At 54.3% G+C, this 23,800-nt stretch overlaps 11 protein-coding genes across 11 annotated transcripts; 6 read left to right on the plus strand and 5 right to left on the minus strand.

The window, feature by feature from the left end:
- Positions 1–316: 316 nt before the first annotated feature.
- BO95DRAFT_497716 (uncharacterized protein) lies at positions 317–2,492 on the plus strand. Its single transcript, XM_025590895.1, has 6 exons — positions 317–747; positions 800–819; positions 875–991; positions 1,043–1,439; positions 1,506–1,613; positions 1,691–2,492. Exons 1-6 carry the CDS (start codon positions 585–587, stop codon positions 2,026–2,028), a joined length of 1,143 nt encoding a protein of 380 aa, XP_025446981.1. The 5' UTR covers positions 317–584; the 3' UTR covers positions 2,029–2,492.
- A 1,086-nt stretch (positions 2,493–3,578) lies between these two features.
- BO95DRAFT_438289 (putative cinnamoyl-CoA reductase) lies at positions 3,579–5,031 on the minus strand. Its single transcript, XM_025585479.1, has one exon. It carries the CDS (start codon positions 4,807–4,809, stop codon positions 3,778–3,780), a length of 1,032 nt encoding a protein of 343 aa, XP_025446982.1. The 5' UTR covers positions 4,810–5,031; the 3' UTR covers positions 3,579–3,777.
- Positions 5,032–5,515: 484 nt separating this feature from the next.
- Positions 5,516–7,487, plus strand: BO95DRAFT_427393 (flavin-containing monooxygenase; the record flags this gene model as incomplete). The annotated part of the gene is made up of 4 exons (XM_025584797.1): positions 5,516–5,644; positions 5,722–6,382; positions 6,481–6,932; positions 6,987–7,487. The coding sequence occupies 4 exons, from the start codon at positions 5,516–5,518 to the stop codon at positions 7,485–7,487; spliced, it is 1,743 nt and encodes a 580-aa protein (XP_025446983.1).
- Positions 7,488–7,729: 242 nt separating this feature from the next.
- BO95DRAFT_438290 (uncharacterized protein) lies at positions 7,730–8,490 on the minus strand. The gene has a single exon (XM_025585480.1). It carries the CDS (start codon positions 8,367–8,369, stop codon positions 8,151–8,153), a length of 219 nt encoding a protein of 72 aa, XP_025446984.1. The 5' UTR covers positions 8,370–8,490; the 3' UTR covers positions 7,730–8,150.
- Positions 8,491–8,752: 262 nt separating this feature from the next.
- BO95DRAFT_510557 (DNA/RNA polymerase) lies at positions 8,753–10,438 on the plus strand (the record flags this gene model as incomplete). The annotated part of the gene is made up of 2 exons (XM_025591364.1): positions 8,753–9,780; positions 9,839–10,438. Exons 1-2 carry the CDS (start codon positions 8,791–8,793, stop codon positions 10,436–10,438), a joined length of 1,590 nt encoding a protein of 529 aa, XP_025446985.1. The 5' UTR covers positions 8,753–8,790.
- A 1,614-nt stretch (positions 10,439–12,052) lies between these two features.
- BO95DRAFT_438291 (U2-type spliceosomal complex subunit CWC24) lies at positions 12,053–13,221 on the plus strand. The gene has a single exon (XM_025585481.1). The coding sequence runs from the start codon at positions 12,117–12,119 to the stop codon at positions 13,173–13,175; it is 1,059 nt and encodes a 352-aa protein (XP_025446986.1). The 5' UTR covers positions 12,053–12,116; the 3' UTR covers positions 13,176–13,221.
- Positions 13,222–13,264: 43 nt separating this feature from the next.
- Positions 13,265–14,732, minus strand: BO95DRAFT_510559 (class II aldolase/adducin family protein). Its single transcript, XM_025591365.1, has 3 exons — positions 14,129–14,732; positions 13,747–14,054; positions 13,265–13,682 (listed from the first exon to the last, which is right to left on the minus strand). Exons 1-3 carry the CDS (start codon positions 14,355–14,357, stop codon positions 13,326–13,328), a joined length of 894 nt encoding a protein of 297 aa, XP_025446987.1. The 5' UTR covers positions 14,358–14,732; the 3' UTR covers positions 13,265–13,325.
- A 244-nt stretch (positions 14,733–14,976) lies between these two features.
- BO95DRAFT_352203 (putative proteinase) lies at positions 14,977–17,263 on the minus strand (the record flags this gene model as incomplete). Its single annotated transcript, XM_025582123.1, has 6 exons — positions 14,977–15,210; positions 15,268–15,328; positions 15,377–15,452; positions 15,503–16,753; positions 16,808–16,997; positions 17,054–17,263. 6 exons carry the CDS (start codon positions 17,261–17,263, stop codon positions 14,977–14,979), a joined length of 2,022 nt encoding a protein of 673 aa, XP_025446988.1.
- Positions 17,264–19,615: 2,352 nt separating this feature from the next.
- Positions 19,616–21,670, plus strand: BO95DRAFT_351982 (putative siderochrome-iron transporter; the record flags this gene model as incomplete). The annotated part of the gene is made up of 6 exons (XM_025582107.1): positions 19,616–19,821; positions 19,876–19,899; positions 19,960–21,334; positions 21,393–21,409; positions 21,458–21,535; positions 21,583–21,670. 6 exons carry the CDS (start codon positions 19,616–19,618, stop codon positions 21,668–21,670), a joined length of 1,788 nt encoding a protein of 595 aa, XP_025446989.1.
- On the minus strand, positions 21,574–22,742 carry BO95DRAFT_155477 (esterase/lipase family protein). Its single transcript, XM_025580679.1, has one exon. It carries the CDS (start codon positions 22,636–22,638, stop codon positions 21,778–21,780), a length of 861 nt encoding a protein of 286 aa, XP_025446990.1. The 5' UTR covers positions 22,639–22,742; the 3' UTR covers positions 21,574–21,777.
- BO95DRAFT_155476 (uncharacterized protein) lies at positions 22,743–23,462 on the plus strand. Its single transcript, XM_025580678.1, has one exon. The coding sequence runs from the start codon at positions 22,848–22,850 to the stop codon at positions 23,349–23,351; it is 504 nt and encodes a 167-aa protein (XP_025446991.1). The 5' UTR covers positions 22,743–22,847; the 3' UTR covers positions 23,352–23,462.
- The last annotated feature ends 338 nt before the right edge of the window (positions 23,463–23,800 follow it).

Below are 23,800 nucleotides of genomic sequence, written 5' to 3' on the forward strand. Positions count from 1 at the left end.
GGCAAACCTTGAAGGCTGGTTTCAACTAATTTTCCCCTTTCAAAATAAATTCCAGGTGCAAGGATCCCAATCCGATTGGTTCGTTCTTCAAACAAAGGTTTTGCTGCACGGAGGCCTATCATTTGGAATGTTGTTGGCTGGTGATTGTGCCCACAGTGGAAACCGACCGGTCAATCGATGTGCCGTCCCCCACCATAGCAAACTGCTACCCTAGCAAAGAAAGTACAAGTGGAGCTCCCATGAAATAATCTCAGCAGAGCTAACGTCGATTCAATATTATTCGCTGAGAGCCTTGTACCCTGCCTAGCTTCTCTGACCGCTGCACACTAGCATCCTAGGGCTTACTAGGGCTTCCTCTGTAGCCCTCAACTTCACTCACAATCTGAAAGCACCCAGCCAGGTTCAAAGCTCTTGCTGATCAAATCCCTTGACTGGTGGATTGACAAGGATGTAAAATTGTTTCTGCTGTTGGCCAGACATTCTGGACCAGGCCACAGCAGGTCAGACAGCATGGCGACTCATACTTAGCCTGCCAACGCCCCTGGCCGTGCTTTGCTTCATGGCACTTCGTCCACCTGTCGAAAATGAATGTCGCCCAAAGGTCAGCACTCCCAAAAGATATCTCCAAAACGCGACATGCGGCAATCTTTGGCGTGGGCATCGGATTCATCGTGTTTGACTCCATCGTCGTCGCGCTGCGCATTTATGCCCGCGCTTTCATGCTGCGCGCCCTGGGAGCGGACGATAGTAAGTCTTCAAGACCCTCAACTCGTGGGACTAAACTAAAAAGCATATTCAGTTCTGATGATAATCGGGGCGGTAAGCGACATGAGACCCCACGACCAGTAATCTCTAGTCACACTCAGTCCATCAGATACTCAACTTCGGATTATCCATCACAATCATGACCGGCTCGCGGTATGGGATCGGAAAACATGCGCTTGCCATAACGGAAAGCGACACCGTGCCTATGCTAAAGATAAGCCCTGAAGTCTTCCTTCACTAAGAGGTCGAGCATTGTCTAACTCTAGCCACCGGCAAGTGCATATGGGTGACACGCCTCTTCTACACGCTTTCCATGGCGCTGGTCAAGATGTCCTTACTGTGGTCATACCTGCGTCTGGATCCCCGGAGATTCATGCGCTGGGCTGTCTTCTTCGTTATGTTCCTCAACATCGGTCTTTCCCTCGCAAGCTTCATCGGGTCACTCGCCAGCTGCAGACCTCCATCCTTGTTCTGGACGAGCCCAACAGGAGATAGCCGCTGCATGTCCCTAGGCGCACAGCAACTATTCTACGAAGTTAACGGGGTCTTGATTATTGTGACAGACATCTTGATCTACCTCTTCCCGGTTCCAATGCTCTACGGCTTACAAGTGACCTGGCGTAAGAAGGGGGCCATCCTGGCGATCTTCGGGCTGGGGATTCTGTCCATTGCTGGTTTGTATTATCCTACCATCCAAGAAACCCACACGAGTTTCTACTAATATCTATGCTACAGCCTAGCGGCCTGTGTTCGCTACAATTTCGTGAGGAGACTTGCTTCCGCCAAAGAGGAGTATTACCTCCTTCTGGCTGACTCTCTCAATTGGTGCACAATTGAGGCTTACGTCGGTACGTAATCTCGTCCCTTCCCCATTCCAATCAGATAATCTGTCTCGCTCTAACTAGACTGTGTTCATCAATTTCAGCCATTTTTTGCGGCTGCGCCCCTTCACTCTCTGTTCTGATCAAGGCGTACGCCCCATCAATCTTCGGCTCCGGCACGGCCAGAATTTCCCACAGCGCGCAATTTCCCGGCGTGAGTGATTTGCAGCAACGCAGCGCTCGGAAAGCCAATCGAAGTCGGGGTCTGGCCGGTACGACGCTGGGGAGCCAGGATGCCATCGTTACTGGCAGCGCCCCTGATCAACTGGATCAGGACGGGATCGTGATGAAGACAATTATACAGACGTATGTTACCACGCGGGAATCGACAGAGGAGGAAAGCCATCGGAGAGAGAATTATGATCTTGCGAGGCGGACGTGATGCTTCATGCCACCGCATGCCCCCCCTGGCTCAAAGAGCCAGAGTCATCAACAACAGAGCGAACAACCGGAAACGTGGGCTAGGTAGCTCGCATTGTGCTTACACTGGAGATGCGGACGGAATCATCACCAACCCCAACCCGTGTGATAATCCCTTCGCAAATGACTCTTGTAAGCATCCACGCTCAGCCCTCCAAGACATTTTTGGCGTAAGAAAGGCACAAAATCGGCCTGGCAAGTGAGCCACTGTACAGTACTACATGTCACAGCCCCCTCCCCCTCCCCTCAATCTCCCCTCTGGCCGGGTCAGAAGCACAAACCACCGGCTCTAATGAGCCCATGACATTCCTCTCGATCTCTATTGATCCTCTTGCGCGGGGCTTGTAGATTAGGTATGGGTTGGTGGGGCGGTACCGGAGCGGTCCGCCGGCGGGTTCCTTGGTTGGTGGTTAAACAAAAAAAAGAAAGAAATCAATTCCTGGGCGGGGGATACTAGCTATCGTGTATTGTGCATGTAACGTGGAGGCTGAGTGCTATCGCCATATCAGGATTAGATTCGATGATTAGTACTTACATAGTGGGTGCTTATCAGGAGCAGATGCACCGGACAATACCTTACCCAAATCAATTGTCTGTGCGAAGTATTCCTCCCGAACCACTCGGATCCTAGTGTAAAAGGTTATACCATCTACAGTCCAGAAGTGCAGTGCCTGGCCTGGTTATGCGTCTGCATCTGTTGGGCTAGAGCAATCGATGAGCTTAGGGGGTGGTAGTGCTGATTCACTATGCTTCCGGGTTCGACCAGCTGGTCAATGTTGGATGCTACCCCTTGACCGATATTACGGAGTATTAGGAAGTGGGAGGAGGGGGGAGGGGTGAACAGCAGCTGTAAGTTAGCGGCTATCGGAAGACTGCCCCACAGTAGGAATAATCAGTAAGCATTAGGTCCCTTAGCTTACCGTGTAGTTAGTTTGTCTAGGAACGTTCCCTGTTGCCAGTGAGTGCTGTCCCGGATACCACACCATACCACACCGTACCATACAATACAATACACCAAATGAACCCCCGCCTGCCTACTCGAGCACTAATTTCTGCCCTCAGCTCGATTCGCAGTCGGGGTCATAAATTGGAGCAAGCGTGAGTTCTACTAAGCCCCGATCATGGATCCGCCTTGTCAGACGGGAACACAAGCCAATGCACTGAGACGAACCGTAACTGAGCTGCTCCCCCATCTCATTTGTGCATCAGCCATGTTGCTTGCCTGGTCTACCGAGCAGCTAGCTACCGAACACAGTGGAGAGTTCCTCCGCTCACACGGACTGTCTCCCATAGACCCAGCAGCCCAGCCCAGCCCAGCCCAGCCCAGCCCAACTGCTCCGAACCGCCTTTCCAGTACCTGCATCCTGTCCAGGCATGGGATTCGAGGCCGATTCACGGGCTGTCTGGCAAACTTGGAATTGGCCATAGCAAGTGCCGTGGATGGTTGCTTACGGCATCTGACTACCTACCCCATTTACCGGTGAAAATCCGAAGATCGGTGACTGCGAAGAACCCATCTCATTATGTACTGCACATGTCCAATATGAAACGTGCATACTGTAATATAGTTACAACCTCAAGCAAAGAAAAAAAGGAAAGAAAAGAAAAGAAAGAAAAGTCTAGTAAGTACTCCCCCGAGGAGTACGAGATACCATAACCCAATGGACCCCTAGCAGCAATATATGTACTGTGCACCGACCTGCACCTAAATCTAAACCTTCTCTGCTTCCCTTTGATCCAAGTAAGATTGTACCACATCCTTGACCGCATCCTCGAACGGACGGAATTGCACCTCCAGGTATCTCTGCGTCTCACTGGAATCGTAGGCGATCGGGAGGGTAGGCAAGTTGGCCTGCTTGAGTTGGCCGGCGGCCACCGCGCCCGGAAAGTTCTTTTCCACGATGCGCCACGCGTCCGAGTAATCGACGAGCGAGCAGGCGCCGAAGCTGTGCGGGGCGGCTCCCGCTGCGGCGGGGTCCAGCTGCAGGACCTTCAGATAGACCTGCGCCAGATCATCGATGTGGACGTACCCGCCGTGGATGGGGGCGGGGCAGTCGATGCCCGTCACGCTGCGCAGCAGGATGCCACAGGAGCTGCCCTTGGCGATGGCCGCGTCGGCACTCAGCACCAACCCATCGCGCCCGTAGACGTAGCCGGGGATCACGCGGGCCACCGAAAATGGCGGCTTCTCTTGCTCCACAAATGCGTCTGTCTCATTGAGCTCCGTGATCTTGCCCAGGACGTAGGCCTCAAACACGTTGGAGAAGGTGTCGGGGATTCCCGGCAGGGTCACGCGGGAGTTGGCGGTGACGGTGATGGAGGGATCGGGCATAGGGGCCATGTTGGCGACGATGGAGGAGGTGACCAGCACAAGCTTGATGGTGGGGAACTTGAGGGCGGACTTCAGCAGGTTGGAGGTGCCCTCGACGGTGGGCTTCCAGATTTGGGTGAGGGGATCGAAGCCGGGCACGGGCACTGGCGGCCCCGTGTGGATCACGTACGTCGCATCGTTCAGCGCGGCGTCAAATGCATCCTTCGCAAGGATGTCCGGGACGACGGTGTAGGTCAGCCGGTCCCCGGGATTCAATTTCTGGATAACAGGATTGGAGAGGATGATTTGGGCCTTTTCCTCGGAGCGCACGGTGACTCGGACGGTATAGTCGGTTTTCTGGAGAAGTTCTTGAAGTACACGGAATCCAATCAGGCCAGTGGCACCAGTGAGGAGGACAAGAGGAGAAGCCATGATATGATTGAGGCAGAAGAAGAAGTAGTTTGGGGGTGGCGTTGGACGATGGACAAGTGCAAAGCAGTGAAAAGAGAGGAAGGGGAGAGGAAGTTTGAAGAAGAAATAAAGAGGGAAAAGAAGAGGAAGAGGAAGAGAGGGGCTCCGAATAAGGATGAGGGGAGCAATATTTATACGGGCATTATACGGAACAGTAGAACAGTGAATAGTGGAACAGTGAATAGTGGAATAGTGAATAGTGGAACAATTGCAACCTTAGATGTCTGTCTCTCAGTGATCGGGTGGGCTGTGCCTTGCAGCTAAATTGCAGCTAAAAGGCAGCTAAATTAGCGGGCGGATCAAGCCTCCTCCTTCGTTGCTTACTTGGGTTTCAACTACGTACTGTACTGTATTTGCATACATTACGTGTCTCGGACGGTATTTATATGTACTGTATAACTATACATACTAGTCACTAGAACTAGGACGAGTCGCTAGCCAGATATTTTGAACGTCAAGTCTTACTGCTCTCACGGTGCAGCACATACTCTAAGTAATTTATAGTCCTCTATCCTGTATCCTGTATCTAGTGCTTACCCCTGATAGGCCCCCTCTGGTAGGCCCCTGTTTCTTCTGGTATGTCCGCTACTACATGCATGGGGGCTTTAATACCCCAGCTCACTCCCAATTCTCGGTGGTACACACATTCACCTCCCGATTCTACACCATGGACCCTCGCAAGTCTGACGCCATTCACAATGAGCGCTTCGTGAAGATCATTTGTGTGGGTGCTGGTGCATCGGGTCTCTGTCTAGCGTACAAGCTCCAGCGATCTTTCAGACAATTCTCCCTCACAGTATGTACATGTACATGTACTGTACTCACCCAAGCCAGCCGAAAAGACCCAGATCGTGCTAACGTGGAGTGAGACAGATCTACGAGAAGAACCCCGATGTCTCCGGCACATGGTATGAGAATCGCTATCCAGGCTGCGCGTGCGACGTCCCCTCCCACAACTACGCCTACTCATTCGAGCCGAAACTCGACTGGTCCAGTGTCTATGCGGGCTCCGCCGAGATCCGACAGTATTTCCGAGGGTTTGCCACCCGGCACAATCTCTGGCAGTACATCAAACCCTCCCATCGGGTGGTGGAAACCCGCTGGATCGAGGCGAGTGGAAAGTGGGAAGTCCAGGTCACGGACCTGGCCTCGGGCCACGTTCTCCACGACTGGTGCCATATCCTCGTGCACGCAACGGGCTACCTGAATCAGCCCGCTTGGCCCCAGATCCCCGGCTGGAAGGATTACACGGGGATCACGCTTCACAGCGCCGACTACGATGAAACGGTCTCCTTGGCGGGGAAGGATGTCCTCCTGATCGGCGCGGGTTCCTCGGCCGTGCAGATCCTACCGGCCATTCAACCGATTGTCAACCGGGTCAAAATCTTCATCCGTTCCCCAACGTGGTTGCTGCCCGATATCAGTACCGAGGCGGGACAGTTCTCGCCGGAACAGATCGCCCGGTTCGTTGAACACCCGGAGAGCGTACAGCGGCTGCGCCTCGAGAATGAGCGCACGATGAACAGTATCTTCAGTAAGCGCTCTCCCCCGGCATTTGTGTCCTGGATCGGATGACTGGGATCCGCTCTAGACCACACAAACTAACATCCGGGGGGTGGGGGTGCTTGGCAGCCATGTATCTCCGGGACACCGTCCTCCAGCGTCAAAGTCGCGAGCTCCTGGAGTCTGTAATGCGGAAAGGTCTGCCGAAGGAGGAGATGCAGCGACGACTCATTCCCACCTTTGCCGTCGGCTGCAAGCGCGTGGTACCGTCCGGCTTCCGGTACCTGGAGACCCTGTCGAAGGCCAACGTCGAGATCGTCTACGGCGGGGTGTCGTCCGTCTCGGCGACGGGCTGCTGCAGTGAGGAAGGGACGGCGCACCGCGGCGATGTCATCCTCTGCGCCACCGGCTTCGACGCCTCGTTTATCCCGCGCTACCCTATCCTGGGCCCCGGGGGACGCAACCTGCAAGCCGAGTGGGCCCAGGAGATCGGGGGCTACATGGGCGTGGGCATCTCGGAGTTCCCCAACACCTTCACCATGCTCGGGCCCTACACGTCGGTCCCCAACGGACCGACGCTGGTCGCCATCGAGGCGCAGGCCGACTACATCTGCGCGTTCATCGACCGCTACTAGACCGAGCCCATCCACTCCATGGCCCCGAAGCGCGAGGCCTGCGCGGCCTTCACGGCGCATGTGGCGGCCGTGATGCACAAGACCGTGTGGACCGATCGCTGCCGCAACTCGCACAACAACCATGCCATCAGCGGTCGTACCCCGACCACCTGGCCCGGGAGCACGCTGCACTACCTGGAGGCCATCCGGGAGCCGCGCTACGATGACTGGGACCTCCGCTACGCGGGCAATCGATTCGCGTGGCTGGGGACGACGGGCATCTCCCAGGCCGAGTGGGACGCCACCGCCGACCTGGCCTATTATATCCGGCAGGCCGATGACGACGCCCGCTGGGCGAGTCGATGGCGGCGCAATCTCGCAGTCGCCAAGACGGGCACCATGATGCCGCCTCGCATCCTGCACAGGCAGGCGAAGCTGGCGGCGAAAGAAGACGATCGCCCAGACCGGCTTCAGTCTCGTGCGGAGTCCCCAGAGGGGGACCTCGTTCTCAGCCAAGCTTGAGCCGCCTCTGGGCTGACGTGGGGTGGTGCTTGCGGCTGATGCATGTGCAAGGATTGTGTGTTGAAGAAGGCTTTTTGGGGAAATTATGATCTAGAGTCGAGGCCCGGTTTACTCGCTAGTGCTTCGTAATGTAAATAACACAATACAAGTGTTCACCGGGACTTTCTGTTGTCAGGATAGATCTGATCCTATGCACTCCGTGGACGACACTACACCTTGTTAAAACAAATCTGCGGGTTATTCAACTACATGCTGCAACTCTGTGGGATTCAAAGTATGGACTTCGTGACCCTCAAACCACTGAGACAATATCATTCAGATGGAGCTGTGCAGACATAATACCGCGAGCCTTTCGTTCTAAAAGTGAGAACAAGCGGGATGTTCATTAATTCACTTCGGGAGTACAGATGACGATTCGCAACCTCAGTCGACAATCTAGGGCCTAGAGCAGCAGTGCTGCACACCTCCCATGACTCTCGGACTCAACAACTACTCCAGACTTATGAGATGGGTGTCACGAGCAACCCTTGGATCCTCAGGTTCTGTTCAGGCTCTGAGTTTGACGAGTGGCGTTCTGCTCGTTGATAGCTTGGCAAAGAACCCCGTAGATCAGACCGTGCAAAACGTCAGAAAACTCGCTGGGGCAATTAATGCCATCGGCATTCATTGCATCCCTAGAGAGGGAATCGCGGGGCCCGTGCAGCTTGGTAAGATCTCGATGGGCGCGCTCGCACCACTTCTCTGAGATGTTCGCTTCTGGGGCTTGGAAAGGGTTTGGGAGGATGTGTCCGGTGACTTTGTTGACGAGACCAACGCCGGATTTCTTCGGCTCATCTTGCTTCTTGCGGCTCGTTGGGCCTTTCGACGCAGAACAGGGGCCATGATATTCTCTCAGTTGGTCCACACGAATTGGGGCCGGCCGGACATACCTGTCTGGGCGAACTGCTGGTTGCTTTATATGTGCTTCTATGCTTCTGTGCTTCTGTGTTCGAAGCGGATCCTGTCACTGCCTGGTAGGCAGCAGTGGCACCTCTGACGTGCTCGTGTACACAAACCAGTGACCTAGACTTTCTCCCTACCTTACCTACTACCTAGTAGTGACTGGAACCGTTAATTCGAATCAATTGGTCGATCGATCGATCGATCGATCGATTGCCTTGCTGATTGCAGCGGGTCGCGCTTACCGCGCCAAGTCGGAACCCCGCGGCTCTTGGAGAAAGCTAGAGGGCGAGAGAGACCCTCACTCGAGTGACGCCACTTGCCACCGCAACCTGACTGTACACCGCTTCGATCACTAATTTATATGGCTGCAGACCACAAGAAACACCCAAGTGCCCAACCGGATGTTGGAGCGCCTGGCCCGGACAGTATGGTCCAATCTAGACAGTCTCGTTTCACCTATCGCCATCTCCGACTGTTACAACAAGCCTCACCAAAAAGCCCGCTGCGCGTCATTGCCCTAATTGATTACGATGCCTTCTATGCCCAATGTGAGAGCGTCCGCCTCGGCCTTCCGCCCACAGTTCCGCTGGCCGTGCAACAGTGGAATGCGATCATTGCCCTCAACTATCCGGCGCGGCAGTATGGCCTGACTCGCGGAATGTCCGTGGATGAGGTCAAGGCCAGATGTCCGGACATAGTATTACAACATGTTGCTACTTGGCGGGAAGGATCCTCCACCTGGGGCTATTGGCCAGACGTGCTGCAGAGAATGAAGACAGACAAGGCTGCACTGGATCCGTATCGACTGGAGGCCCGCCGGACCATGACACTGGTACGCGAATTGCTTACCACGTCTCCGATCCCAATCGAACGGGCAAGTATTGACGAGATCTTCCTTGATCTTTCTCCTTCCGTGTATCAAGAGCTTGTGGCTCAGCATCCCGAGCTACAGCTTTCGCCTAGTCCCGATTTAGATGTGCATCTCCCGCTCCCCCAGTTGAAGAAAGGACTGGAGTGGCATGGCGCGCATCTCTTAGGAAGTCGAGCAGGGCAACCTGGTGATGAAGAATCAGCCCGGGACTGGGACGAGATTGCGCTCAACATCGGTTCACGGATTGTCAATCAGGTGAGGCAAGACATACTGCGGCAGCTGAAATATACCAGTTCAGCGGGCATCGCGTCGAACAAAATGCTGGCAAAGCTCGCCGCCGGCCGGAACAAGCCCAACGGCCAATCGGTCGTGCTGCCCAAAGCCGTATCGAGTTTCCTCTTCTCATGCCCAGTCAAGAACATTCGTGGCCTCGGACGAGACCTCGGCCGTCACCTGGTGCGGGCATTCCAGACGGATCAGGTCTCTGCCCTGCTGTTACTGAGCCGGTCGCAGTTGCAGTCTTATCTTAGGCTCGGAGGCCGGCATATGGGTTTACAATGTCATCCGCGGTGTCGATGAGAGCGAGGTGGTATCTCGCACGCATACAAAATCAATGTTATCGGCCAAGACCTTTGTTCCGAGGCTCCCGGCCGATCGAGCGAGTCACTGGCTCCGCATCTTTCTTGTCGACCTGCTCGGAAGGATTCACGAACTCGAGGCCGAGGGGTGTGAACTGCGCCCGACGACCCTCACGTTGTGTCACCACATGAATGGCCGATTCGGTCCGGGGCTCTCACGACAGGTGGCGATTTCCCCGGCGATGCCGATTTCGGAGACTTCACTGATGACCGCTGCGGACCCCCTGTTGACGAAATTCACCAAGGATCCCAAACTATGGCCTTGTCAGGGTCTGTCACTACGACTCTCGGGGTTTCAGATCAAGCCACTGCGCAAACGCACCATTTCATCGTATTTCAGGCGAACTGACGTCGCCAAGCAGGTCGCGTCAGTGGAGGATGACCGTCACTCGCAGACAGGTAGATACCATTGTCCCTATTGCAATCGATCCGTCGGTGCGTCTGGAGCTCTAGAGCATTTGGACTGGCATCTGGCCGTGCAGTTATCGCAAGATGGATAAATACAGGCAGTCCAGACAACATCTGTAGCCCGGCTCTGATGCGCCACCAGCCATGAACACTCAGTCCGTTGATGTGTCGAATCCAGTATCAATACATTCGTGCTCAAGCATGTGAAATCAGCAGCACCGCTCCTTATTCCCATCCTAAAGCAGATTATAACAAAGCGGTCGCTCTGTTTCAGGCTAAGAAGGAAAGGGTCCAACCGCTCATCTTCATGAAAGGATGCCGAGGTTGGAAGCCCTTACTGCGACGGGGTCTCTTGAGATGGGAATGGGAAAAGCCGCAAAATCTCTGTCGCGAGCAACCTTTCAAATTTATGCCTTTCAAGATATGTCGGGAACTTCCCTAGCTTCCTCGTGCCGAGAACCAATTGAACCGATTACATTATGAACTAGGTAGGGTCATCAATCATGGCGAGAATAGTTCCAGGGTGTCTGATCCGATACAACATGACCTATCTATTCTACCCGTCAAAAACGTCCAAGCAATGGGCGATGAAAGCCAGGAATTATTCACGTGCTGTACTTCGAGTCTGAGAGTCGAGACTAGCAACCTCGTCTTGACCACTTTCCCCGTGCTTTTCATTGGCAAGCACAAAGCGGTACCGGGCCTTGTCGGCATCTATCTTCTGGATGGCTCGATTGGCCTTCTTTATAGGCATCATTTTGAGCAAAACTGCAATTTTCAACTTACAGTAAGCTCCAGCATCTCCCAGATCCTTCTCAGCCCTACTACTAGTAAGCCCCTAACTTTCAGCCGGCGGAAGACCAGAGCTTCCGCAAAGCCTGCCAGGGTACGGTCCTCAAACACACCAAGCGAACTAATCGTGCTATGTCCCTTCAAATACCTGTTAAGTTGAGGATATATCTGAGCGATTGATTTCTCGACTTCTATGTGATTCAGAATAGTTTACCGGAGAACTCTGCAGGCGTAATAGTGGCAAGGGTGGGTCCAGAGTACTGGGAAAATGTATATACAGGCCATTCAAAAGGCTGCAGGTATAGTGAGAAAGAGTAAGGTATTTGTGTAGAGACAGATATACGTAAGACAGCCACACAACCTCTAGCCGGTAGAAGACTTGTGTGAAGGATGGACTCATTCTTTCTGTTAAATTTGAGCAAAAATGAGACACTTGACTACCATCATCCTCTCTACGTTGCCCTGGTCAGAATATAATCACCGAATAACAAGCATCCAGTCAATAGTGCTTGGTCGATCTTACTTCCCTTCTTTCCCAAAGCTCACCACCGTTGGCTCTGTGTATATTTCTATTCGATTCCGGTTGCCTGTAGCTATCGAACAGAACATTCGGCAGGGATTTGCTGGATTAGAGGAAGAGATTTGTAGAGAGAGATATAGTACAAGAGAGTAAATGTTGAATATGAGATAACCTATGCACAACACCAACAGATGAACTGAGGTACAAGCAAATTGAGAGAGTGGTCAGGGTGGTGACCTCGCCACTCGAACTTTCCAGACCCACCGGATTGCTTAGCGACAGGAGCAGAATTGCTGCCTGAGTCATCCATCGAGAGCTCGCTATCATCACGTGCCGCGCCACCGCCTGGATCTCTCACCCCGGATAAGAAACTCCTCTTCCCCGTCGACGGTCACCACTGCGCCTCCACTGCATCGTCACCCACACCTCCCAATCCTCACCCAGAACCCACACACAAAATGACAGACACACAAGACCCAAGCGCCGCAGCTGCAGCTGCAGCCGCAGCGCCACCAGCACCACTCTTCAAGAAACGCGGCGCCAAAGCCCAAACGAACCTTCGCAAGAAACGCGCCGCGACGCCGCCCTCCGCCTCCTCCGCCTCCTCCTCCTCCGAATTCTCCTCCGACGAAACCACCAACATCAAGCGGCGCAAGAAGAACGCCGGCGTCGTGAGCGCCTCTTCCGCCGCGCGCAGCACCACAACCCCCAACGACCCCGTCACCACACCCACAGCCACCGCCCCGCTGCTCCTCCCTGACACCAACGACGCAACCAAACAATCCAACTGGTACGACGAAACCGAGACCACCAGCGCAGCCAACCTGCTCGGCAAAACCCGACACCCCCAACCCTCCCTCCCCCAGGAACCCGACGGAACCTACAGAGGCCTCGCGCACCAAACCCAACAAACCTTCATCCGACGCAACCCGGACGCGCCCCCCAAAAAGGCCGTGGGGCCCGTCCGCGCCCCCACCAACGTGCGCATGACCACGTTCACGGACTACGCGCCGGACGTGTGCAAGGACTACAAGCTGACGGGGTGGTGTGGGTTCGGCGACAACTGCAAGTTCCTGCACGACCGGTCGGATTACAAGGCGGGGTGGGAGTTGGACAAGGAGTGGGAGAATGTCACCAAGGGGAAGAAGGTGGTTGGCACGGTGGTGTCGGATCGGGCGCGCGGAGGAGGAGGAGGAGGAAGCGGAGCTGCGGACAAAGACATGGACGACGAGGATGCCGAGTTGGAGGAGATCCCGTTTGCGTGCATCATCTGTCAGGGCCCGTATCGCGAGCCGATAGTGACCAAGTGCGGGCATTACTTCTGCGAGGCGTGCGCGTTGAAGCGGTATCGGAAGGATCCGAGTTGCGCGGCGTGCGGGGCGGCGACGAACGGGGTGTTCAATTCGTCGAAGAAGTTGAGGCGGTTGTTGGAGCGGAAGGCCGAGAAGCAGGCGCAGCGGAGGAGGGAGGCGGAGGAGAACGGGGAGGTGCTGAGTGAGGATGAGGAGGATGAGTAGGGGATGAGTATATGATATGCACATATGTATAGAGATTATGATATCGTCTTAATATGATTGAATGCCTTGAGGGCCAAATCATTCATCTCCGTGTATCGTGTGCCACCGACGTAGCCGCATTTATGAACATCAAACAGTATACTACCAGGTCTACAGCAAGTAACTCCCCCCGGTCTCCTCATGGATCACATCGAACAGCGGCTTCGCACTGAAATACCCCGACCCGGGCCTCCCCACGGTCTTGTATGTGAACGCTGCGTCGGCATCATCGATCTTGATCGTCGCCCCGCCGCGCCCCGCCGCCGCCGCGTCGGCCAACAGCTGCGCATGGCAGCACTTCTCCAGACTGACGAACCAGAAGACCGTCGCCTCGATGCTCGTGCCCACGGTCAACAGGCCGTGGTTCTGCAGCAGCGCCGCCTTCTTGTTCCCCAGCGCCTTGGCGATGTTGTGTCCCTCGTCCTCGGACAGCACGACCCCGTTGAATTGCTTGTAGACGACGTGATCCTGTATCGTCCCCCAGATTAGCTTGACTTTCTGCGACACACGGCGGGGTGCAAGGGTGCTATACTTTGTAGAACGCGCACGAGTCCTGCGTGATGATGTCCAATGGCCGACCGAGGGCGCAGAACGATCGCCCGTAGATGCTGTGGCTGTGCGCAGCGCACAGGACGTCGGGCCGGGCGGCATGGATCGCGGAGTGGATCATGAAGGCTGCAGCGTTGAGGAGGCGGACCGGCCCCCCGTCGAGGATCTTGCCTTCATGGCTGACCTGGATGAGGTCAGAGGCTTTGATCTGCGAGAAGGCCACGCCGAACGGGTTCACCCAGAAGGTGGTTGGGTCGACAGGGTCGCGGAGAGTGATGTGGCCGGCCACGCCTGCCAGGAGATCAGTCTTGATGGAGGAGATGAGAGACGCAGAGGGTAGAATTGAATTGGGAACAAAAGATTACCCTCATCGTATCCATTCTTCCCGAAGATGCGGAATGCAGCGGCTAGTCGGCCCTTGAGGTACTCTCGTTCCTCGTACTTATCTTCGAAGACAGGGGGCTTGGGGTATTGGGAGGTCTGGTTCTTCACTGTCGCCGCCTCCATACCATCCTCTTGGGAGGACTGGCGGGTCTGAAGGGTGACTTGGGACGTTTGGGTGGTTGATGTCTCGGTTGAGCTGGGAGGTGCCATGGTGAGGGTGTACTGTGTATGTACAGTACTCTACTCTGAGATGGTGGGTGAAAAAAGGGATGTGGACTGCTTGCGTGGTCGCTGTGCAATGAAGGGTCAGAGGTTGGTAATTGTAAGTTAGACCGCCACCCTAGTTTATATCCTCATGCATTGACACCTCATGCACGCCCTTGGATTGACTACCTATGGTGTGCTGCTGCCGCCTTAGGCGGGGTAGCATAACCGACCCTGCCCTGCGACCGAGGCTACTCCGCGTCGCATTCTTGGGTCGAGTGCGGAGAATCGTCTCCACTGGACGCTTGGGGCGAGGCCATTGTTGATCAATCCTCCCTTATCATCTAGTTTGAGGTCTGACGTGGCGAATGTTGGCGGATTTCTCTAGAACGAGGCAGTATCTGTCAAACTAAGATGGGAAGCTGATTCGATGTAGAACTCCTCATGGGAGGCGGTGTAATCGGATGTAATCACTAGGGCATATCAACTAGAGATGTGCGACATTGCTGTTATCTTCGATATATACAACAGACCTTGACACCGCGAGATAGGAAGGTGGAGATCAAATCCATAATCCATGATAAGGGAGCACGAGGCCCACACCGGCGGTTCCCAATCACATCCGCTATAATAATGGCAATCGCGTCCACGGTAAACCGCGCGACTTTGCTTTGAGCATCTCATACGGTTTCTGATCGCTCTGGCTCCTGCTTCTGATCCCCCGTTTGACTGTAGGGATGCCAATCAATGGCTTCAGGTCGGCCTCGCAGACCGTATCAGTCAGTGGCAGCTCCCCCGTTTGGAAATACTTTCGAATTGCCTGGTCGACACACATTGAGGGGGCGGCTAAAGTAGAATGCTACGCTTGTCAGTCTCTACGCACCGTCTGCATGTGTGAATTGCGATTCGCACTTACTCCTTCCGAGTCCTGCTGCAGGACTACAGAGCCAGGAAACTTCTGCGACATTTTCTGAGCACTATGCAACTTTAGTAGGAGTCGTAACGAGGCAAGGGAGGGCTCTCACCTGCGCAGAGGTGTCACCGGGTCTAGAATGTTGTTTACAAAAAGCAATGGATGGGACGTATTGCCTCCTACGGGTGCTATGCGACATTAGACCGATGTGAAAGGCGCATGCAACAGGAGGACGTACCTTTGAGTTGCCATTGGGGTGAAATATTCCACCCCACGCATCCCATGCGCAGACTAGCCCAGTAATCTGCAATCATGGAACTATCCTCTTTCAGGGCCTTCCAATATCGATGGAAATCCTCTTGGTCCGTATTCTGCAGGTAGACTGCATCCGTACACAGCACCGCCGAGCTGGCATATGCCTCGTTCTGACCCGGCACCTGGCAAACTGCCGACCATGGACCGGCTTGAACACATTGATCAGAGGGACACGACGGAGAGCGAGCGCTGCTCTTCATATCCGCCACCCCCGACCCATCTCCTCGGGCTAATTCACTTGCGAACTGGGCCAGAGGAGGAAAGCCCTGAATGGGCTGGTACATGGCCAGGCGCAGGATGTTTTTCAGGTCGCTCCAAGTCACAAGTTCCGGACCTCGAGTAGGAGAGGCTATGACGGGCAGTGACGCATTATACAATGCATCCTCCAGGTCAAGATACGCTTGCTTGATGGCTGGTGCTCCACCTGAGATGTAGAATGGACACTGTTCTGGTCCGACCGTGTCGCAGTACTGCGCAAACCGATCGAAGATAGCGTCAGCATCCTCAATGGCACTGAGGCCATCATCAAAAAAGTATTTGTCCGCGTCGACCACCGCATCCAGCACAGCACGTTCTACGCGATCGGGGAAAAGTGTGGCGAATGTCGCGCCCAAGACAGTCCCGTAGGAACGGCCCCAATACAACAATTTTTCTCGACCTCGCTTCCACTTTGTCCGAGCCACGATTGCCTGGTGTTGGTCGTGGCCGTCGATTCGATCCTGCCGTCGCTGTGCTTCTACACCTTCTTTCTCACGCCACTCTCCATGCCGCTCAATGATCTCCAGCATGTCCCGGGCGACTGGAAGCGTGTTCATGTGTTCTCCCAGGGCCTCCTCTCCACCCTCAAACGGAGTGGACAGGTTGATCGAGCATCCCATATTGAGAGCGACCGAGCGCTCCCAGTTGCGACGAAACGCGCCGTCTGCGCTTCCCAGCATGCCTTCGGCCGCCACCTGCAACTCCCAATTCCTTTGTGCGAATATGTTCGGAAAGCAACTGAAGCCCGGGGTCGTATTGTTCACCCCGCGAGGATCAAATCCGATGACATCGTAGTATTTATCGCGAACGCTGTCTCCAAGCGGCTCAATACGGGGATCTGCCTCTGCATCCATAGTGGCTTGCAGATTTCTCCCGTCAATGAGCACCTCGGCGACTCCAGAACCTCCAGGGCCCCCTGCATTCGCCATGATTAGACCCTGTGTCGAGGATAGTAGCGAAAAGGGCATACCCGGGTTGACCAGGACTGCACCGCCGTAGCGTGGGTCTGTCACTGGCACCTTTGCCGGAAGTCGAGTGATGGCAATCGCAAAGCGCTGGCCGAGACCATCCGAGCGATGGTAATCCATGGGCACCTCCACACGGGCGCACTGGAACCCATCGAAGCAATCGTGATACTGCAGCGATGCGGATGGGGTGATCTAAACTTTTGGTCAACGTCAGATTCTTACCAGCTTGTATGTACACAACCACGTACCTTACTCCACGTAAATTCTGATTGTGAAGGCTCTATGGATGTGTTGCTGCGCGTCGACACAGGTGGCATCCACCATGCATACCCAGCGAGGCACACTAGTACCACCCATAGAGAGTTGGCTATGCGCAACCGTGCAATTACATTGGTCCTCGTTGACAGAAGCCGCTGGTCCGGAGGGGTTGCGATGCCGGCAGTCTTGAGACGTTCCATCGGTCGCACTAGCCTGGAAGACCTGAAGACAAGCACGACCTCACTATTGAATATGTCTTGCGGGACAGGAGGGTCCCGCTAGATAAATGTGCAGTAGACATGGTCGTTGGCTGAGAGGCTGCTGGCTGAGGTGCAAACTTCATCCGCTTTCCTGTTCAGGGTTGAAGCAAGCCACTATCTATCATCTGCAGGTTTTAAAGCGGGCCCACAAATGGAGAGCGAGAGATTTCCAATCGAGGCTAGAAATGGGAGAGATCAGCCGTCAGATTTGGCTTGAAATGTGTCTCGAGCACAGGCCGCTATTGTCGATTGCAGCTCAAGTGGATGCCAGTTCCCCTCAGTCATTCGCTAGTTGCTCCCTCACATTCAGTTTGTGATGGTGCATACTACTAGGTACTGGTAGAGAAGTAGGCCACCACTCTGCGCCGTCGATTTGCGCTTCCCGCCAATCAATAGTTAATGGGTCGACCGGCTTTATCTGTCCGGTCCGATAACCACCCGGAGGGTGGGTCACATTAGGGGATTCATCCGAAGTATGTACTGTGTATGTGCGCTGTCACGCTACTAGACGTTCTTGGCTAGGTTTGCTACACTCTGCGCATTACTGTCCCTTGCGGCGATGTGTTATATGAGTTCTGACTCCATTCAAGGTCACCTCCACTTTGATCGCCCGCTTGGCGAAGGCCAAATGAGCTCATCAGGCACAGCCCCAGGCTCATGCTCCATCGCCGACATATGTCTGGAAAAGTCTCGCCCAGATTGGTGCCTTGCTGGCAGCGCTCCATGATGTCCCTCACCTGTGTTGCGAACGATCTATCTACTGGTGATATTTCATAGCGAGAATGTGCGAGAGCGAGGCCATGTCAACTCCCGCAGGTTGAGTCGAGGTGAGCCCCCCATTTCTTGGCAACATCTGTCAGGACATGTCTCGCGGCCTCGTGAAGCTTTCGGTTTTTGATGCAGTAGTGGTCGCTCCGCCTGCAGCAGTGTGTTTCCTATGATGAAAAGAAGGCGAGGAACTTCGTGCGGTCTGCGCCGTGGCACGTTTGCCAAGGTAGCTCGATGACGAAGGGGTCTCGAAAATGAGGGGGACACGTCCATCGACTGATATCTAGGCTTGTTGAATTGCAATTTCCTGTGGCCACCGAAAGACACGTTTTCATCATTTCAAGCCATCACAGGTCGGATCATGATAGTCGCTAACGGAGGGCTGGCTCTGCAGGCGATTGGGGCTGATGTCGGAGGCGATCCTTCAGACGAGGGCGAGCTAACCACTCTTGTCTTTCTGTCAATTGACCAGTTCAAAGCAGAGCATGCATCCACTCTCCTCACTCTCTTCGTGTTGACTCAAAGTCGTAGAATCTTCAACTCCATCGCCTCGTCGGTCTCGGATGCGTGACTCAGGCTGGTGACCATGGTGAGTGGCATGAGTAGAATGTGTCGCGTACCACAAGGGAAAGTGGCTCTAAGCGAGTTGAATTAATTCCCAGAAGATGTTAGAATCGCCGTATAGCCCAACACTGCTTAGAGAAGAGAGGGAGGAAGAAGACTTGCGCTGGCATTGTGTGCAAACGCGTTCGCGACCCCGCGCCAGATCACGTGGTGACATTCATCCACCTCTTTCTTCATTGAGTAATAGCATTGAGACTCGTCGACCTTGACTGCCCGGACACCTTGCAGATCCCATGAATCGCAACTGAGATATGATGAGGAAGCTTGATAGGAGTTGCAATCAATCATTCAATCATGCAGATGCAGTTGACAAATTGTCTACTCTGTAGTTATACGGATACTCCGCAGTGAATCCAAGGCTTGCCCCGCACGCACTGCCCGAAACGGCTACCTTATCAGTAATCATGGACATGGATTCAATCGTCCATCTCATCATGGAGAGTTCCTCCGAGCTATCCGGCTCCAATTGGCAATGATCTGATAACGTGCTGATGTTTGCAGCATGATCCCATCGTTGTCGATCTTCACCAGGATCCGCACGGTCGGAGAGACGCCGCTCCAACTCCCTTGCTGGCCATGACTCCCCCACCGGGCTTCTGTCACATTCATTAGCTGATGTCTTCGGCTAATCCGGTGATTCATCCTCCTTTCTCTTCGCTTTTCTTCTGCAGGTAGCGGGCACAGCATCTCCTACTGCTATTGTCGACCAGCTTCCGATTCACACAAAACTCTTCTCGATCTGGCTAATGTGTGGTTAACGGCTAGGAACAAACGGACCAGAACCATAGCACTTGCTGGGCAGCATTCCGGAACCACCGACATTCCTCGGAGCCCGATTGAACGCTTCCCACGGATGGTATCTTTTGGTCGTGGATTCCGCGAATAAAGCCTGTCATTACAATGGCCCGTTGGCGCCGGTATTTTCGATCCCCTGAAACCCACGGGCAGACCCAGGGTTCCCCATCATGCTTGGATTGGAAGACGGATGACATCGATATCACGGTAGTGGAATCCACCCCAGCCACGCAGGATAGCACTGGGGCTGCCAAGATCCAGGCTGCAGAAGCTGTGGGTGGAAGGAAGGGCAGGTATCTGCTTTATGCGGGGTATGTGATACCTTCTATGGAGTGAAGAGATTAGGTTTATGCTGACGGCAACAGGTTGGCGATGATGATGGTCATCTAGTAAGTCTTATGTATCACCATTGGGAAATGTTTGCTCATCATCTTATCCAAACTCCGTAGTGAATTGGACAACGCGACCGTCGGAACTTATCGCAACTTTGCAACATCGGACTTTGATGCGCTGTCAAAGCTCGCCACCCTCAACACAGCGGCCAGCATTATCTCCGCCGTCACGAAACCGCCAATCGCGAAGATATCCGATGTCCTTGGTCGTGGAGAGGCATACATCTTCGCTGTCTCGTGTTACATTTTGTCCTATATCCTTTGTGCTTCTTCTCAATCCTTCGATACCTACGCTGGCGGCTATGTCCTTTACTCTGTTGGTCAAGCTGGGACTTCTTTTCTCAACGCTACCATTGTGTCGGATCTCTCTTCGATGCGATGGAGAGGCTTCGCGTACAACGTTCTTTATGTCCCCTTTTTGATCACCCCGTGGATCTCCGCTTTCATTGTAGACAGCGTCGTCAATGGAATCGGCTGGAGATGGGGAATCGGTATGTTTGCCATCCTGATGCCCTTAGGTGCTAGCTTCATCATTACCACCCTTCTTATCTTTCAGTGGCGGGCTAAGAAGGCTGGACTGGTTTTGAAAGAGCAGCTGAGCATCTATGAGTTCTGCTCGCGCATCGACCTGGGCGGCTTGATCTTACTCAGTGGGGGCTTCTCTCTGATCTTGATCCCCATAACATTGGCTGCTACCGTTGCAGACAGGTGGAAGACGCCTTGGGTGGATGCTCTCATTGCCGTGGGCGCGATCATCCTGGCGTGTCTCTACCCATATGAGAAATATGTCGCCCGGCATCCTGTCGTCCCAGTCCACTACATCTGGAACCTATCCGTTCTCATCCCAGTGGTTCTGGTTGCAGTCGACAACATCAGCTTCGGTGCTACACATACCTACTTGTTCGTCTGGTCAATGGTCTCCCACAATTTCAACGCGCGGGATGCGCAATTCCTGTACTATGTCAATGGGGTCATGCAAGCTTTGGTAGGCATGGCGACCGGTCTGGTCATGTATCGCTTGCGCTCCTATAAATGGATCGGCGTGGCAGGTGCGGTGATTCGCATGGTCGGATATGGGGTGATGGTTCGCCTACGCACGAACCAAAGCTCGGTTGCAGAGCTTGTTATCGTGCAGCTCGTCCAGGGCATCGGCAGTGGCATCATCGAGACAGTGGCTGTAGTGGCCGCTCAAATCGCCGTTTCTCATGCCGAGATGGCCCAGGTCACGTCTCTGGTCATGCTGGCTGCCTACCTCGGCAACGGGGTCGGATCTTCCATCGCAGGTGGGATCTACTCGGGAGAATTACGCCGCCAGCTACGGTTGCACCTTGGGCCTGATGTAAACCAAGCCGAGGTGGAAAAGCTGTACAATTCGATCACGGGCACATTGCCGACTTGGGGATCCCCTGAGCGGGTGGCAATCAATCGAGCTGTGAGTGCTGCCTATGCCTACTACTAGCCGCCGAACACTTCTTGCTAACCTTGCGCAGTATTCTGACGTCATGGGGTTTGTTCTCTTATTGACTTCATGCATGATGTGCACTAACTATGGCAGGCTTATAACGATCGCGGCCCTGGCATTCTCTGCTCCAGTCGTAATCTTATCGCTTGTGCTCCCAGACAAGAAGCTTGGGTACGTCCACCCACTCAGGTCCGTGACCGCGGCTAATGTTGTCTCAGGGACGGACACAATTTGATGCAGGGGAAAGGAAGCTCAACCTCATCCGACTCGTCATCTTTGGATGAGGAGAAGACACAGAATGCTTAATCTCGAATGGTATACGATGATTGTGCTTCAATTATACATTATATACACTGCCACATATTCCCGCTAGACTGTACCAATCCAACCTTTGCTTTTCGTCAATCCATACTCTATTTCCCAGGAGACCCCAAAAGACACACGAATTTCCGATCCGGCGTGTCATCCAACGCATTCTTCACCAAGTTCCACACATTCAAATCATAAGCCTCGCCGATATGCCCCACCGGATCCAGCGGACAGGTATTTTGCACCCACTCGTTCCGCACGCCGTCCTCGTGCACAAACGAGGTACTCGTCGGCGTGACCATCTCATCGAGCTTAGACGCAATCACCGTCAAGCTATTCCCGGTCTGCACAATCGGGGCCCCATCGTTCAACCGCTCGACGGCCGCGCCATCGGGGCCCAGCTCATCGCACGCGGGACAGCCCAGCGTATCGAGCACCTCGCCGACGGCCTCGCGGGAGACATTCCCGAACAGATACGCCAGGTTATACAGGCCGATGAAGGTGGTGCCGCGCGTCGGCGGCGCGATGGCCACCACCTTGTCCAGCAAGTCGGCAACCCCGGGTTCGAACTTGGGCACGTACAGCGACTGGAAGGCGCCCTCGGAGTGGCCGACCAGGTCGATCTTGGCGGCGCCCGTCTGCGCGTGCACCTCGCGGATGTAAGCGGCGATCTCGCCGGCGGACTCGTTGATGCTCCGCAGCCCGCCCAGGAAGGGGAACCCCGCGTACGCGCCGTAGGTCTGCGCGAAGGTGCAGTACCCCTGCGCCTGCAGCCAGCCCTGCAGGTAGTTCAGGTCCTCGTAGAAGGTCGCGCCCAGCCCGTGCAGCAGGACCACCGGGTTCGGGTGCGTGGTGCTGCGGCAGCTGAAGTCGTTGATGCTGCTGCTGCTGCTGCTGCTGCTGCTGCCCAGGGCGGTTGCTGCGAAGCTGGCGGCAGCCGTGGCTAGGAGGGTGGGGATGTGCATTGTCCCTTGTGTTCTTGTTTCTTTCTTGTGTGTGATAGAGAATAACAGCAGCGAACGGTTTGTGTTCGAGATTTTCAGTTGAGAAACCCACACCAACCAAAAGACACAAAAAAGCCCTAGTCAAGGGGACAAGAGGACCTACGCTCCTTTATCTATCTACCCAACATCCCCCAGCTGACACTAGATGACCCAGCGATCACCCCTCGGAAATGCCAATCCCAGGCACGACGCCGATGTATCCATTCCTTCCGCCCACATCGTGCAGAAACACGACCTTATTTTTCCTTGGAAGTGTGAGAGGGGGAGGCGATCGTCAGGGCCGATTTAGATTAAATATTGAAAAAAGTGGAGGCGGATATTCATTTGCGTTGCCCGGATTGGGGTTTGGCGCGGGACAAGGATTGCGAACTATCGAATCTCGATCACATCGGCGGGTCCACTATCCCAGAAAATCTTTTCAGCTGAGAGTGACTGTTGAATGTCCATTGTCCTTTGTGGACTTGGTTTTGTTGGTGGCTGGCTGGAAGCTATATGTGGGCATCGCGATGAAGGGGTTTATCTGTCGATTTTTGGTAGTTCCTTATTCTCTGCTTTTGTGCATTTGGATCGCCGAGCATATTGTATGTACTCATACCCATACCCTCTTAGAGATAGCAAAAACCACCATGGAAAATTCTGTCATTGTGTTGGTTGGGATGCTCGGTACCTGCTAAGACACGTCGATTGTGGACACTGCCTCGTGGGGGGAAAAAAAGATATTGCTGGGTCCAGCCAACCGCGGGAAAGAGGCATATGCTCATTGGGAATCATAGTTTTGGTAGGCATCCGGGCTTTTTTTTTTTTTTTTTTGGTGCTTGACAGCGAAGCTTAAGGCTTCAGGGTCTTGGTGTATGCTTTCGGGCAAGCTGTTTGTGTCGCCTCCTTCAGCTCGATCTACTGTCCAGCAAGGCTCTCACGCGTTGGTCGCCGGGGTGTCAGACGGATTTCGCAGGATTCCACCTGTCCTACCCTTTCAGCTGGTCTCCACTTTTCTTGTTCCCTCGCTATTTATAGTCCCGTGCGAGAGGATCTGACCGGTGTCTATTCCGTACTGTCTGGTGGACGGCTCCCGATTGCGTTCTCTTTCTCGAGAGAAGGCTGGTGGTGGCTCTCGCGGTGTGGA

Source organism: Aspergillus brunneoviolaceus, assembly GCF_003184695.1.
Source record: "Aspergillus brunneoviolaceus CBS 621.78 unplaced genomic scaffold BO95scaffold_4, whole genome shotgun sequence".
NCBI classification, from domain to species: Eukaryota; Fungi; Ascomycota; class Eurotiomycetes; order Eurotiales; family Aspergillaceae; genus Aspergillus; species Aspergillus brunneoviolaceus.